The sequence below is a fragment of the Galeopterus variegatus genome, unplaced genomic scaffold (genome assembly GCF_000696425.1).
Source record: "Galeopterus variegatus unplaced genomic scaffold, G_variegatus-3.0.2 Scaffold5321, whole genome shotgun sequence".
Taxonomy (NCBI): Eukaryota; Metazoa; Chordata; class Mammalia; order Dermoptera; family Cynocephalidae; genus Galeopterus; species Galeopterus variegatus.
In genome coordinates, this window is record NW_007731432.1 from 99,969 (window position 1) to 115,692 (window position 15,724).

The 15,724-nt window shown below is 33.6% G+C and overlaps 1 protein-coding gene across 1 annotated transcript in view; it reads right to left on the reverse strand.

Moving 5' to 3' along the window:
- LOC103604665 (putative Polycomb group protein ASXL3) overlaps positions 1-15,724 on the reverse strand; it is a gene marked incomplete at its 3' end in the record, with an annotated part of 135,463 nt that overhangs the window by 96,770 nt on the left and 22,969 nt on the right. Inside the window, exons 4-5 of the mRNA XM_008589237.1 lie at positions 3,734-3,842; positions 2,347-2,455 (exon numbers count right to left, since the gene is read on the reverse strand). Of these exons, the coding sequence (XP_008587459.1) occupies positions 2,347-2,455; positions 3,734-3,811 (187 nt within the window). The remainder of the gene's footprint in view (positions 1-2,346; positions 2,456-3,733; positions 3,843-15,724) is intronic.

The following is a 15,724-nucleotide window of genomic DNA, read 5'->3' on the forward strand; positions in this document are numbered from 1 at the left end:
GAACCTCCATACCATTTTCCATAGAGGCTGCACCATTTTTCAGTCCCACCAACAATGTACGGGAGTTCCTTTTTCTCTGCAATCTCACCAGCATTTATCGTTCACAGTCTTTTGGAGATTAGCTATCCTAACTGGGGTGAGATGGTATCTCTGTGTGGTTTTGATTTGCATTTCCCAGATGCTGAGTGATGTTGAGCATTTTTTCATATGTATGTTGGCCATTCATATATCTTCCTTTGAGAAATGCCTACTTAGCTCTTTTGCCCATATTTTAATTGGGTTGCTTGTTTTTTCTCTACCCTAGCTCTTTTCTCAAATGATCTCTTCTGCCCCATTCTTCTCTCTTGTTTATTTTGCCCCTATCACTTGTCACCACTGAATAAGCTGTAAATTTTCCATATTTATGTTGCTTATTGTCTGTCTCTCAAAGAACATAAACTCCATGAGAGATTTGTTTTTGTTTTTCTACTGCTGTAACTGCAATGCCGAGAACAGTACTAGGCACAAAGTAGAAGCTCAATATATGTTTACAGAGAGTCCATCAGTGCTCATGCCACAATAGGAATGACCACAACATTCTCCCTCATCCCACTGAAAGAGAAGAGTGAGCCATTCACCAGCCATTCTAGAAAGCCAGAAATTGCTGTGGATCTCTGTTTTGTCCTCTCTCTAACCACAAGGACCTGCCAAGGTTTACCCCATTAGCACAACAATATGGGGGGGGGATATTTGACAAGTAGGGAGGGGAGTTTTCAAAAGCTGTAGGATAGGGATATCAAGTCAAATAAAAGTTGGTAAAAAACAGTCTATAAAGCAGTCTGAAGCCATTTTACTAGGAGGAGCATCTGTGCTTCTTACATTAAATTCACAACCTCTGCTGCAGATCAGACAGTAACTAAGGCAGCATCAGTCTTATGGGGCCTATCAGAAAACACACTATTCTAAAGAGCAGGAGTGTTCAGTCAGACTGCAGAGAGCATCCCATGGGACTTCTATGGCCATTAATAAAATGAATGGTTTTGGGTTATTACTGAAATACAATATTTCTGCAAGGGACCTTTAAGGTTTGTTTGTTTGATATAATTTACTGATTCCTATGAATCCACTGACAGAGACTAATTACAGTCTTCCTCCCAAATCAAAAGCTGGGTGCATTTGTGGGACCAGTGGGACAGGAAGAAAGTGCAGCAGCTTCTGTGGGATGATTTGCCAAAATTACAGTGCAGAATTACATACACAAACAGAAACAAAATAAAGTCTTGAGAAACATAAAAATGAATGAACATGAACAGAATTCAGAGGTAGAAAACGTCCCCTTAGAATACTAGTAGGGTCACTCACTTTTCAAAAGTGTTTAGCAAGAAAATATCTTATTTAGCCCTGTTTCACTATGAGGAATGATAACACTAAGCTTAATTTATAAGAACAAACCAAGGAACAAAGCTATGACTTTACAAAACTACTTATTGCGATCAGGAAAATCAGCACAATCACAAATAAAACACTGGCATTCTCAGTCCTGCTATAAGAATAAAACCACTAGATACTGCCAGTAACTCTCTCACCTTGTAGCAGAAATACATTAAAACTGGTAACACTCAAAAAAATTATTCAGGGAAATACATATTGTTTAAAAACAAAAAAATCAAAGAACTGTATACTTTTCTTAGTGTGCTAACCTTTTCGAATCAAAACTGTTTGATGATAAATTTTTGTTAAGTGGTAAAAACTGAGAAGAAAATTGTATCTTTTATTAAATTTAATTTTATTAATATACAATGTAGTTGATTTTCATGTCTCTTTACAAATTCCTCCCTTCCCACAGCCCACTCCCACCCACCAACATCATATCTGTTCACTTGTCTTAACGAGTTCAAGGAATTGTGATTTTTGTGTCTTCTTCCCCACCCCACCCCCATTTGTTGTGTATTTATTTATTTATTTATTTGTAGCTCCCACAAATAAGTGAGAACATGTGGTATTTTTCTTTCTGTGCCTGACTTATTTCACTTAACTGCTGGGAATATAGCCACAGGAATGGAAATCATCATGTTGAAGGGTTACCTGCACTCCCATGTTTATTGCGGTGCTATTTACAATAGCCAAGAGTTGGAAACAGCCCAAATGTCCATCATCAGATGAGTGGATAAGGAAACTGTGGTATATCTACACAATGGAATTCTACTCTGCTATAAAAACGAATGAAATACTGCCATTCGCAGCAACATGGATGGACTTAGAAGAAAATTGTATCTTTAATGGTGGAGAATTCAATTAGTGAATTATAGAATTCTATATAACTTTTAAGAGAACAAGGCTTTATATTTTGAAATTGGTCACACTCACCTCCATTTTCCTCTCCATTGGCATTTGCCTCGGCCATTTCTGTACCATCCAATTCAGATTCACAGACTATATCCAATGTGCCATCCGCTGGGCATGACGACTCCTCTTTCTATATTATTTTCAAAAATGATGATTTATGGAAATATGTTAGCAACTGAAAACATTCAAAATACTTTTAGAATCCTAAAGTATTATCACAGTTATTTGTGAATTGGAATTTCAATATTGATTTTACTTTTTAATATAAAATCACTTCTTGAGAAAAAAAAAAAAAACAACCTGGGAAAGGCCCATTGCCATTATTGATTTGTATGATATCACCTTTTAAAATCTATACCAAAGAAAAAAAAAGTTTCATTTTGACATGTTGTTTCCATTTTTTTTTTCAATTCTACATTCTTCTTCGTGTAAAGAAATGGTTTAACAACACAGAATTTTAATCAATAAATTAAACACCCAAGTAGCTAGGAAAAAGCAACTGAAAAAACACAAGCCTTTTTGATTAACCTGTGTTATTTTCTGAAACACACAGAGTGACAAGAGCCTGAGCTTAAATTTGTGCTTTGCTAGGTATAACTTTTGGCATTTAAAAAATATATTCTCAAAGGAAATTAATTAACATTAAATATAATCCATCACTATTGCAGTGATTTATTTATAATTTATAAGAAATAATACATTGAATTTACTTGTTCCAAGTTACACAACCATTTGTAGGGCATATGCCTTTGTCTTCTGGAATTTTGAATTTTAGATGGCATTTCCCATTCTAAATGTAAAAGGGAATTCCAATAAAGTAATTCCACTAAAATAATTAAGTCTCAGTTAACTCAAGCTATTTTTAAATTTCTTTGTTTTTCTCACATACCAAGTATCATTATTAGTAAAACTTCCTTGAGATCACTGTTTGCTTTATAATTGAATACTTGATTTAAATCAGTACATTTTCAAGCAGAATGAATACGTATCTTATTTTTATAAAAGACAGAAAGGCACACAGGTATGAAGCCAGTATATCAACTGATGGTCATTAAGTCAAAGAGTTTATGGCAACTGTGATTATCTTAAACTCCTGGCTGATGATCCATGACATTCTTCCCCATAAATTTTAAAGATTCAAGAATTTTAAGGAAGCCACAACTATTTTCCATTACCATATGTTACGGAGTGAAACCACAGATATGCTTTTCTTAAAGAAAAATGTCATTGTTTATTCTTAATATAAAAAAAAATCATTTTTAAGACATCTGAAAACATTTAAAAGGCACAAGGGTCATTCTACTACCCTTCACCCAAATCTAATTTTGTTTACCTTCACATGTCTGAAAAAATGCATAATACATAGCAATAATTTAACAGACATAATATGCAGAACAATCCAACTTACTTTGAGAGCATAGAGGCCTGACTTTCCAGGGATTTTGAAGAATGTTCCATCCCCTATGCGAGTGTTAGTGTGAAGCATTGCATTCAGACAGGCTAATGGAGAGGTTCCACTAGAAAATAAAAGTGTGCAAAAATGAAGCAATGCGAGGTGCAGCTTCTGTGGAAAACTGTTCTCTGAGTATCAAGAAAAGGCCTTCTTGTAGGCCTTTTTAAAATATCCTCCCAACCCGAAAACATCTACATTACAATAACGGGTCAGTCCAGTTTCCCCAAAGTTAATCGGATGCGTCTGTCTTATAGGCTTCAGGCAAAAAGTCTCCTGATCTGAAATTACATTTTTATTCATAAAGCAACCAATACTATATTTTAAAGAAACCAAAGCCCAAACATTTACATGGTGTTATTTTACAAATAACGTCATGAAGCCTCAGTTTTTTAAATATTACAGACAACTTGATGGTTGCACTTGAATGATCAAAAAAAAAAAAAAAAAACCCAAGTTCAAGGGCAGCTCCATCCCATAGGTTGAAAAGCAACAAAAGAATAATAAGAAACCAAGGAGGAACTGATTTAAAATTATAAGTATTTAAGTTACTCACAGGACTGCATTTCTCACATGGACAAAAAAGAATGAATATCTTTGTATAAATCTCTGATACAGTTTCTACAATGATATCTTTTTTTTAGTTAGATATGCCAAATAAGTATGTGTTTGGGAATTCTGGGTAGCAATAAACATATTCTGCAGTAAAGATGCAAGTGACTGAATTATGAAATTTTTTTTAAAGAAACCAATAGCATTAAATTAATGATTTGAATATCAAAGCACATGTGTACAAACATTATTGGACAGTATTCATACATTTGGAAAGATGTTTATGAAATGTATAAAATATATATTTGTGTGTGTGTGTGTGTGTGTGTGTGTGTGTGTGTGTATTTCCTGGGGTAGATTTTAGTGTTTTCAAAAAACATTTTCTGTGTTTTGCTTGCAAACTAATATTTTTACAAGCTACAGTTTAGAGATACAATAGTTTAATTATGTTTCCATATATATTTTACTACCTAATAATACTAAAAGAGCAATATTTGGCCAAACCAATTTTGATTAGAAGCCGTTCTTCCACCCCACATGCCTCTTGGGAGTTATGGGTACTTAATCCAAAATATTCTGGGCCAAGAAGGCTGTTAAAATATCAAGCTTCCAAACTTTAAATTTCTGGAACAAAAATATAATTTTATGTTACTAAATTAGAAGTTTTCTAAAAACCAGTATTATCCCATCTCTTATTTACTATGAAAACTCACTAGTAAAACAAAAAAGTCAAGTTTGCTGAGTTGCCAGAACACACTTAAAAGCAAGACAGCATATATATGCATCATTGTCATAAAGGTTTATAAGTATTATAATAATACAAATATTCTATATTATTTTAGGAAGCAGTTTCTCTGTGCCAATACATAAATATGATTCCATTGGGTTTGACAGGAAACAAGGGATTTAATATAAATCTGGTCATAGAACAATGCAGCTGTAACACTGAAGTACACATGGTAATAATGCTGTGTGCTTATGTAATATCTTTCCTCATGAAGCTCCTACAAGCTAACAGACCTCATTTCATTATTTTCCCTCACAAAGGATTTTTGCTGCATATTGTAAGCCCGGGCGTATCTATAAAATAAAATATATTCATCTCCCCAGAAATGTTTCACCATGAATAAATTCCAGATAAATAATGCGATACACGTTATCCTGAACACTGTAAAATATATATTTTTACATTATATTCTTCAAACAAAAGCACAGAAAATTTGAAGCTGGGAATGGTTATGCCAGATTTTTGGAGCTTTAATTTAGTGGAACTGTCAGAAATACACAATTTCCACAGGGATTTGGCAAGAAGATGTTAACAGGGCAAGTAAAATAGAATTCAATACATACATTAAAATGATACAATGTAGACTTTAAAAATATAACTTCATAAAATTGTCCACCTAATGTGAAACCTCACAATACTCTTCTTGATCTTGATTGCTAAGGTCCTAATACACACAATTCCAAAAACTCAGATTTAGAATATTAAAAAATAATACAGATTTAAAGGCAACTAAGAAATACTGTACAAATATAACACCACTATAATTTACATTTTCTAAGGTACAATAAACTAAAGATAATTGTAGAAGATAAATTGGCCATTAAATAGCAGATTAATGCTATGCTTGCTGCAAATATATGTGATAAGCACCCAGTTTCACATAAATAATAAGCTCTACAGAGCACGAATATAGTACTAAATTATACTGTTTATTAATTCGATGAACTCAAGATTTACTACAGAAAAATATGTAATTCACAATCACACGGCAATACGTCTCTAAAAGTCTCAATGACTATGTAATTTACCCAAATCTTTCACAAGACAGACCTATGAAAAGTTTTTTTTTATTTCAAAACTGTACAATATTTGTACTTAGGAAGAATTAGAAAATATTTTGCAATCAAATACAAATTTTACAACTCAAATCACTCACTGACTAGTCACTTAATTTTGAGCATCTCACTTGCATTTCTTTATGGGGAAAAACACCCTATTTATTCTGGTTCATTTTATTTAAAAAAATAAAAAATTAGCATCAAGAGTTAAACACTTAAAGGTAACTGATTGATCCAATGCAAAATGTACATAGGAAAATGTATTTTAAAAATCTTTTATACAATTTACTTATTGCTATTATTCACATCATTTCAGTAAAGTCTAGAACACTTGGACTGCTTTTCCTAAAGAAATGTATGCCCTAATTAACTGCTATTAGAAGGAATAAATAAAAGTCTTACTTACATAACTTTACTTTTATATTCAGAAAAAACAGAATTAGCAAGTTCTCTCTATATTTATTTAAAACATAATGATTAACTGTGATTATGAAAAAAGATGAGGCATATATGCTTTAAAAGTCTGTGTTCTTAGCATGAACTCATGTAACATTTATCTTTAATTTATTCAAAAAATTTTCTTCATAGTTAATGCTAAGGTTAATCACCTTGGTCAGATTTAAAAGTTAAAAATTCAATAACAGAATATGTATAATGAAGTAATAAAACAATCAATGTTTTAACAAAAAATCTCTGAAATTTCAAAAGTTACTTACTTTCTAACAAGATGAATTGCAAGAATCATGATATCCCGGTTTGTATATGGAAAACAAAGAAAAAGGAAGGAAGAAAAGAAAGTTAGTTTTCCAACTTAAAAGACAATTTTGCATCTTACCATTTCAATAAATAGGACAAGGTACAGGAACACACCAAAGTCTTAGATTTGGCTGCCTATGGGGAGGTCGCGAAGAAAGAAGTGGGGCACTGGGGTAAAAGGTGACTTTGACATTCTTCCCTAATACTTCTATGATGTTTTCATTTTGTTCATAATGTACATGTATTTCCATATTATACATATCATTAGAAATAAACAAGCAGGACAATATTTGCCCCCAATGCTAACTGGACTTTTCCCTATACACCTGCCAGGGTAGATATACAGCTTATTCTACTTGTTTGTTTTCCCCCTAGACTATAGGGTTGTGGAACCCTTCTGGTTTGTTTTCATTTCCCACAACCCCTGAAGCAGAACAGGGGTGGAATTTGGAGGCAGGGGAGCAGGCATAATTTAAACTGTCTAGACATCAAAGAACCCCCAGAGACACTTTGCAGAGCCCCGGTGCTGTGTGAAATACAGAAAAAACATTGCTTTATATTATCAAATTGCTAATGGAACACATAAAATTTTACCAATAGTGAATACTTAGTGAAGGGAATGAATAGCCTATTTAAATAATTTTTTAAAACAGGAAGAATATCTGGGAAATGCAATCAAAAGACTATTTGCAGACATGACAAAGAAAATATCATAATCGTGAGCTTTCTTTATATGAAAAATAATATTGCTTTACAACACAATATTTAAGTAATCCAAATCTTAAAGTACTGTATTATATTAATGTATTTTTTACTTAATAAAAATTTTAGATGGAAGCTATTTCCTGCAAACATTTTTAAATCTCATTTTTCAAATATGGGGATACCAAAAAATTAAGCATGCACAACCTAAGTCTACAAATTAAATAAATTAAACAAGCAATTATTAAGCACCATTATTAGACAGTTACTTACTGCCATTAATATAAATTAATATAAAAAATTATATGTTCACTCTCCTTTCAAAAAAAGAATTGATAATAGCTTCTTTCAAGCATGCACAACCTAAGTCTACAAATTAAATAAATTAAACAAGCAATTATTAAGCACCATTATTAGACAGTTACTTACTGCCATTAATATATATTAATATAAAAAATTATATGTTCACTCTCCTTTCAAAAAAAGAATTGATAATAGCTTCTTTCAAGTATTTCCAGTGCTAGCTTTGAGAATATATCTTAATTACAAAGGATATATTTTTAAGAGTAAATGATGTGGGCATCTGGAGTGCAGGCAGTATTTGAGTTCTTAATACAGGATCTTTGTATTCACTTTGTGAAAACTAAATTGTTTATACTTAGGATTTTTGCACTTAACTCTATATATAATGTTACACTTCACACAAAATTGTCTTTAAAACATTAAAAAATGAATAATGTATTATTGGATTGATTTATCTATTTATTTATATATTTAATGGGCATGTCCCTACTAGAGGAGAAAAAATTATTTTTATCAGTGAATAAGGATGACTCCTAAGCACACATAGCAACACAGTGTACATCAGTTGATAAATCAGCAACCTAAATGATTAAAAAATGTCCTAGAAAATCAAGTACAAACTAACTTCACTCTTGAGAAATAGAACTGCGAGTAAGAAACTTTCTAAAATGACTGAACATAAAACCTTAAAAACTAGAGTCCTTTATACATGTTATCTGAATTATGTATGTTATATATGTATGTCATTCTATATGTTACCTGAACAAAATGTGCACCAAAAATGACCATTTGAAATTTGATTTTGAAGAACATTGTCCCAAACGCCAAAGTCCCTTTAAGAAAATTACTAATGAAAGTTTTTAAAGAGCACCGACATATGAGGAGTAACAAAGATTAGAGTGTAGAAAAATATAAAAATAAATAGGAACAACCCACTGACTCAAATAAGAGATGGGTCATATTTAAACAGAAGATATTTTGTGAAATTTCTGTGTGAAGATATCTAAATGATTTTCAATATTCAACATGTCTCTAAGGTACAGTTAGAAATGTAGTCTTGGTACTCTTTCATCAGGTGGGGATATTGAGGCAAGAAACAATTATCAAATAACATATGTTGTGCAATTTAATTATTAAATTTAGAGAAAGAATTTCATTTTCCAAAATTCAATGTGTATCTCTGATTGCTTGGACAATATAGAAGATATTCTTCTTAGGTTATAAACAGACACTTGAACTTAGACCTTTCGTATCCTTTACAGAGATTACCAAACTGCCACTAGATAGACCATAGTAATTCATACAGCCATATTCAGTAAATTAACCTAGTGTTTTAGGAGACAAGAATTTTAAAAACATTAATACAAGGACAAAAGTTTAATACTATTTTAAAATAAAATCTCTAAGGAAATTAATAACCTTATAGAAGTATAAATCAAAGCATATTATCTACTTTATAATTTTTAAAGACCTTCAACAAAAATAGGAGGTGAAGTGGTTATCTTTGATTGTAACCACCAGTAAGGAGCATGCCATGTACTGGCAATTGTTCCTCTACAACTATGCATGTCATGACATGCCACGTTACCACCGCTACACTACAAAAGGCAGTAGAGGACAGTGAATAAGACTGTGGGCCCTGGCACCAGTTACCGTGAGTTCAACTGAGTCTGGACCGTTGACTAGCTGCATCACTTTGGTCTTAGCCTTTCTAGGTGTCAGATTCCTCAACTACAAAATGTGGATAATAAAAGTCACTATGTCATAGAGGACTATTCTGAAGATTAAATGAGTTAAAATATGTAAAGCATTTAGAACTGTGTCTGGCATGTAGCACGTGTTCAAAAAGCGTGAGCTATTATATATTATAAATACTACCGCTGCTACTCAAAGCAACAAACACCTAGAGGTACAGAGAATGATAAATGTTAAGAAATTAATATTTCATAGCTATTTAAATAATTGGTTCAAGTAAGATTTTGTCTAACTTCTAATTTCATTTTCATCTCATTATCAAAAATAAGTGAAAAGCTGGCCAGTTAGCTCAGTTGGTTAGAGCACAGCGTCACCAGCCAGCCACCAAAAAAAAAATAAAAAAACTAGTGAAGACATGGGTACTGTGCTAGTCCATAGTCTTCCTCGTGTGAATAATATTGAAAATAAATCCTAACATATTCAGTAAGGGTACAGTGAGAAGAATGATAGCAACACATATCTATTATTATAGTTACTACTTACTGAGCATCTACAATGTGCCTGGGCTTTCACAACTGTTATCTATACTCCTTACAGTCACCATAAAATGTAAGAAGGAGTCCTAGTTTTATAGATGTGATGGAGGCTCCAGAGAATCTTACTGAAGTCAAATAATAACTAAGTGATATAAAGATGAAATCCAAATTCTAATCTGATTCCAAAGCCCATGCTTTTTCCACCATCCTACATTCTTTCTTCATAGATTTGCCTCCTCCATGTAATCTAACATAAATACTAAAAAATATTTAGCACATTAAGGAAACACACAAAGAAAAGCCGGATGCTGCTAAATGGTAAGGTGGTTGGTTCCATCTTCACTAGACATTGTATACAGCAATGACTTCCACAGAGTAGATTCCAAACATTATAAATCATTATGCTGCAGAAGATGACATTGTTGGCTATCTTTCCCAGGTAATGCTGCCCATGAAAACTAAGGAATAAAGAACTTTGAGAAAACATGGTAGAGAATTCAGACCTATTATTTAGACACCTTTTTGTAGAATTGGATCATTAAAGAAAGACACAATCCATTCACTGAGCAAACATTTATTGAGCACACTATATGGCAAGCTAATCATGAAATAAATTTGCGCTCTGACAGTGCTTTGCACATAATAGAAATGTAGGCTGAGCTGAACTGAATTTTCTGATTACATATGGAATGACAGGGGATTCTGGGGAAAGGCAGCCTTGAGGCATGTTACAAATAAGAGAAAAACTATTTGGAATTTAAATGCTATCCTTAGTTTAGTTTAAGGAGATGTCTGAGATGTGATCATGTGTGGATATTTTATGTCACCAACTTCAATGCAGAAGCAGTCGACACATGGCCATCAGTGTCTTTTAAGGACTTCATACCATTTTCCTGACCCTTGCAAGCTCAAAAAGGATGTTTCCAATTAGATCAAAATATATAACTTCCAAAATAAAATAGTGAATTTCATATTATAAAAATAGAAGACATTGTAATTATGTCTGGAATGATAAGTTAGTTTCATATGAAAATGTAACTTTCTATATTCTATTTGTACTATTCATACTCTCCCTTCTTGTCAGCAATGGTTAATACAAGCACTGTAACACTTCCAAAACCTGTTCTATGGAATGTTAGTCCTGAGTGATGCTCCAAAAAAACTGTTAAATGGGTTTGAGAAATGCAACATGCTGCATTCTCCTCTTGCAAACTCATGAAATACACTAACAATATATGTCTCTGAAAAATCCTGCTTAACTCCATGTTTTCTAGACATATATAATAGAATCCTCCCCATCATAATATTTAGCAACTTATATTACACTACACCAAAAAATATATTTGGAGAAATGCTATACTATATTTATATGATTAGAATCACTAGGAAAAAAATACCTAGCAGTCATCACTCTGAGGAATATTTCAATTTATTAGCCAAATCTTAAAAGATTATTTTAAAGGTCTGAAAAATATCTGTTTTTCTGTGAAAAAAAAATAATGCAATGTCATGATTATTTTTCCCTGGGTAAATTCATAAAATTGAAAAATATATCCAGGAATTCTAAACAGCATCAAAAAACTTACAAATAGTACCCATATATAACTGAAAATCCTCTACATTTGCCATGTTATATTATCCAACAGATGACACACCTAACATGAAAATCAACTTTCTCATCCCCCAATGCAAAGCTTCCTCCTGTTTCCCTACTGATCTCATGACTGAAGCATTTCTCATACTTTTCCATATATTCTGCCTCCACAAAGCCTCAACAAAGTTTATCTTTAAATTTACATTTTTACTACCTCACATTCTAATTCAAGTAATTTTTACCTCACTCACAAAAGGACAATTCTATAGTCCCTAAGTTCTCCCAGCCTTCAATATGCTCCAATTCATCCTATACACTGGAGCCCAACAGTGTTCCTATTTAAAACCAGAAAAATACTACTCAGACTGCTTCCTAGGCCCTGCCATTCAATGGCTTTGTTTTTCCTTAATTAGTGGTTTTCACTGCCCACCAAAGGAAGCACAGGCTAATGTTAGGATCCTGTACTGCACTTGGCATCTACGTAGTCTTCATACTCTCTAACTCTCAGACCACTCTCCTATAATCTCATCCAGCTCAGCAAATCACCATGCCTCTAGGGTCTCCCACCTCTCTGCTTTGGCTCATATGAAACCCCATGCTTGGTATCATCTCCCACTCCTACCATGCTCCATTTTGTGACTCAAAATAAAAATTTTAAAGGGATTTTAACTACCACCTGTATGATGAAGACTGCTGTGATCTCCCACCTCTCTGCTTTGGCTCATATGAAACCCCATGCTTGGTATCATCTCCCACTCCTACCATGCTCCATTTTGCGACTCAAAATAAAAATTTTAAAGGGATTTTAACTACCACCTGTATGATGAAGACTGCTGTGAGCCTAGGATATCCCCACTGTTTCTAGAACAATCGTAACACTTTGCATCTCTCTCAAGGTTTCTTTTCTCCAAAAACTGCTTACATCTCTAATTTTTCTGCCCTTAATCCTTCCAACAAATTTGGAAAATCCATAGGGGATAGACACATATTTATTTATCTTTGTATCACCTAACAAGCTATCCCAATGTACTCAAAAGGTGTTTGTTGAAATAAATGTAATCGCTGCTACAAAAGCTGTTACAATCATGGATGTGTGAATATAAAGCACCTGCAATAAATATCAGCAATTTCTTTTTAAATTCGTGGCTACAATCATGTCTGTCAAACACTCCACATACCAAACAGGCTGCAGTAGCCATCTTACATTTTCAGGCCCTGAGTTTCTTTCTTTTAGGAACTCACCCTTCCTTAGTACTGTGATTCCAGTGCAGCAATCAATGAAATGGTCTTGATTTCCCCATAAGGAGTTGTCCAGATTAAATTAACGCCCTGATCACAATGACTGATAATTGGTGGAACTTTAGTATCTTTTGGAGAATTGATAGAGAAATAAAAAAAGAGCATAAATTATTTTCAGCAGGAACATCAGCTGTAAAGATATCTAGATGATATATCTAGATATGATAGATCAGCTGGTACCTATCTGCCTCCACAAGGAAAGAGCCTGCTGAGAGTAAAGCTCACCAGAGGAGAGTAGAGCAAAACATGGAAAGAAAAGAGAGAGAAAAATGATGATATCACTGGAACACCTGCATCACCCATTCATGTTGAAGACCAACCCATTGAATTTCTAAGTTAAATAAGCCAATAAATCCTTGGCTAATTTTATTTTTGACACACCTGAGTGACTTGTACAAGATGACTTTATTTTTCTGTTCTTCAATTTCTTCATCTGTAAACTGATGAGTTTAAAATCAGTGTGTTTTAAGGCTCTACTAATCCCTTCCTGGTTAAGGTGTTAAGGGCAGTGGGTAATAGCTTGACTATTACCTTCCTCAAGTTCGTTCCAACAGGGCTGTCCATCTGCATGTTCCCCTCATCCTCAGTGCCCTCTGCTCTCCTCCCCTTCTACTCATCATCAAGCTTTCTCACCTTCCCCTCCTAAAAACTACTGATCTCCTCTCCGGTACATAATGATCCACTCAGCACCTCTACAGGCATTACAGCCACGCTGCTACTGTAGCATTTAGGTACAGGAGGTCTAACACCACATCGCTCCCTGGCCACCAGTTCCTTGAGGACTCTGAGTTTATAAACATCCTTCATGTTCCCCTCATAGGGTCCTGCCAAACTTGCATGCTCAGAAAACACGCAGGGGCTTGTTGATCAGCTAACATTTCACAATTTTCAGACTAGAACAAAATTTGAAGCCTAGCAATTCTAAGTATAGGCTGAGGACATCCAGAAATGGAAATTACAATATACTCAAGTTAGAATATAAATTGATATAACCAATTTGAAAAAAAAAAAACATTTGGCAATATTTAGTGGGGGGAAAAGACTGCACATGCTCTACAGATCAGCAATTCCACTTTTTGGTACAGACCCTAGAAAACTCATACTTTTGTAAAGAGACAGTATTTGTTATAAGAAAAAAAATAATAAAAATAACTGTTCAGTAGGTTATAGCTATAGACACAGACATATTTTTAGGTAAATACTCATCAAAAAAGTATAAAATCCTGAACTACAAAAACACACAGCAGATCTATGACACTAATTGCCTCTCAGGAGAATGAGAAGGAAATCAAAGAAACTTCAGCTTTTTATATTACACTTTATTTAAAAGAAATCTGAACAACATGTCCACAAGCATTCATTCTAAATGAATATGGGTATTTCACTGTATTTTCAAAATTTTTCAAAACAGAAAAACGCAGCTGATTGTTGCTGATGTTATTTTTTTACCCACAATTTGGATTCTCTCTAATTCTTTAAGATTCCCCCCTTGATTCAACTTATATTAATGTTTAAACATTTTTAAGCAAGCAAATAAATCAATGAAATGGCATGGAAAATGTAAAATCATTACAACCAGCTAAAAGTAAAAAACCCTCTTAGCTCTCCCAATCCCCTCCACTGCCTCAGAAGTAATGACTATTAAAGATCTACCATGCTTTCTTCCAGATTTCTTTGTATTTATGTTCATATATATGCATGCATTCAACTCTATGATTTGGTATTGTAAATTTGTTTTCAACACAAATGAGAAAATTTAATACATAATGATAAGTATGCAGTTTTAATTAACATGACTAGGAGATTTTCCCACAGAACATTTTTTTTTGGCTCTTATTATATTCTATAGAATTTAAAATGCTTTAATATTCATATAATGTTCTTAAGAGTCTATAGAATATATATACTGCATTATAATTTAAGTATTTCTTCACTATAGAAAACTTAGTTTGCATCTAATTTTACCCATTAAAATAGTGCTGCAACAATTTTGTATATGCTTCTCCTTACACATGTATAACTCTCTCTCTAGAATCAATTTTAAAACATTGACTTTTTAGTTTGAAGGATGCTTTAAAAATTTTGATAGCTATTTCCAAATGACCTTCTAACTAGAGTAACTAGTAAATGATGGGTAGTGTAAATCTCTTTACATTTCTGCCAATCCAATTAAGGGGTGGAGGTGAAGAGGCCATTCCAGGTAGAGGGAGCAGCATGAAGGAGGCACAAATGAACAGAACTGAAGGGGGTAGGTATGCAAGAGCATGATTAGCTGGCATTTCCAGAGCAGCAAGCAGGAGGAAGAGTAGGTAGAATCAGATTCCAAAAGGAAGGTATGCACCATGTCTTGGCGTTTAGTATGGCATTTAGTACCACTGTTTAGATGCCACACAAGGAGCTTACACTTCATGCAGGAGACGATAGAGAGCCCCAGAGGATTTTAACCAGGAAGTGCTCTTGTCTCTGCTAGCATGAAGACAGACTTAAACTGGCAGACACCTAGAAGAAGACAGAGCAATTAGGGCCTGCAGGGAAGATGGCCAGAGCTTTACCACAGCAATGATGGTAGGGCAGAGGTGTGGAGAGAGAGTCAAAAATAGAATTAACAGATAATACAAACTTTCCACAAACTCTTTAAAGAGGAAAAACAAAAATCAGTAGGACAAA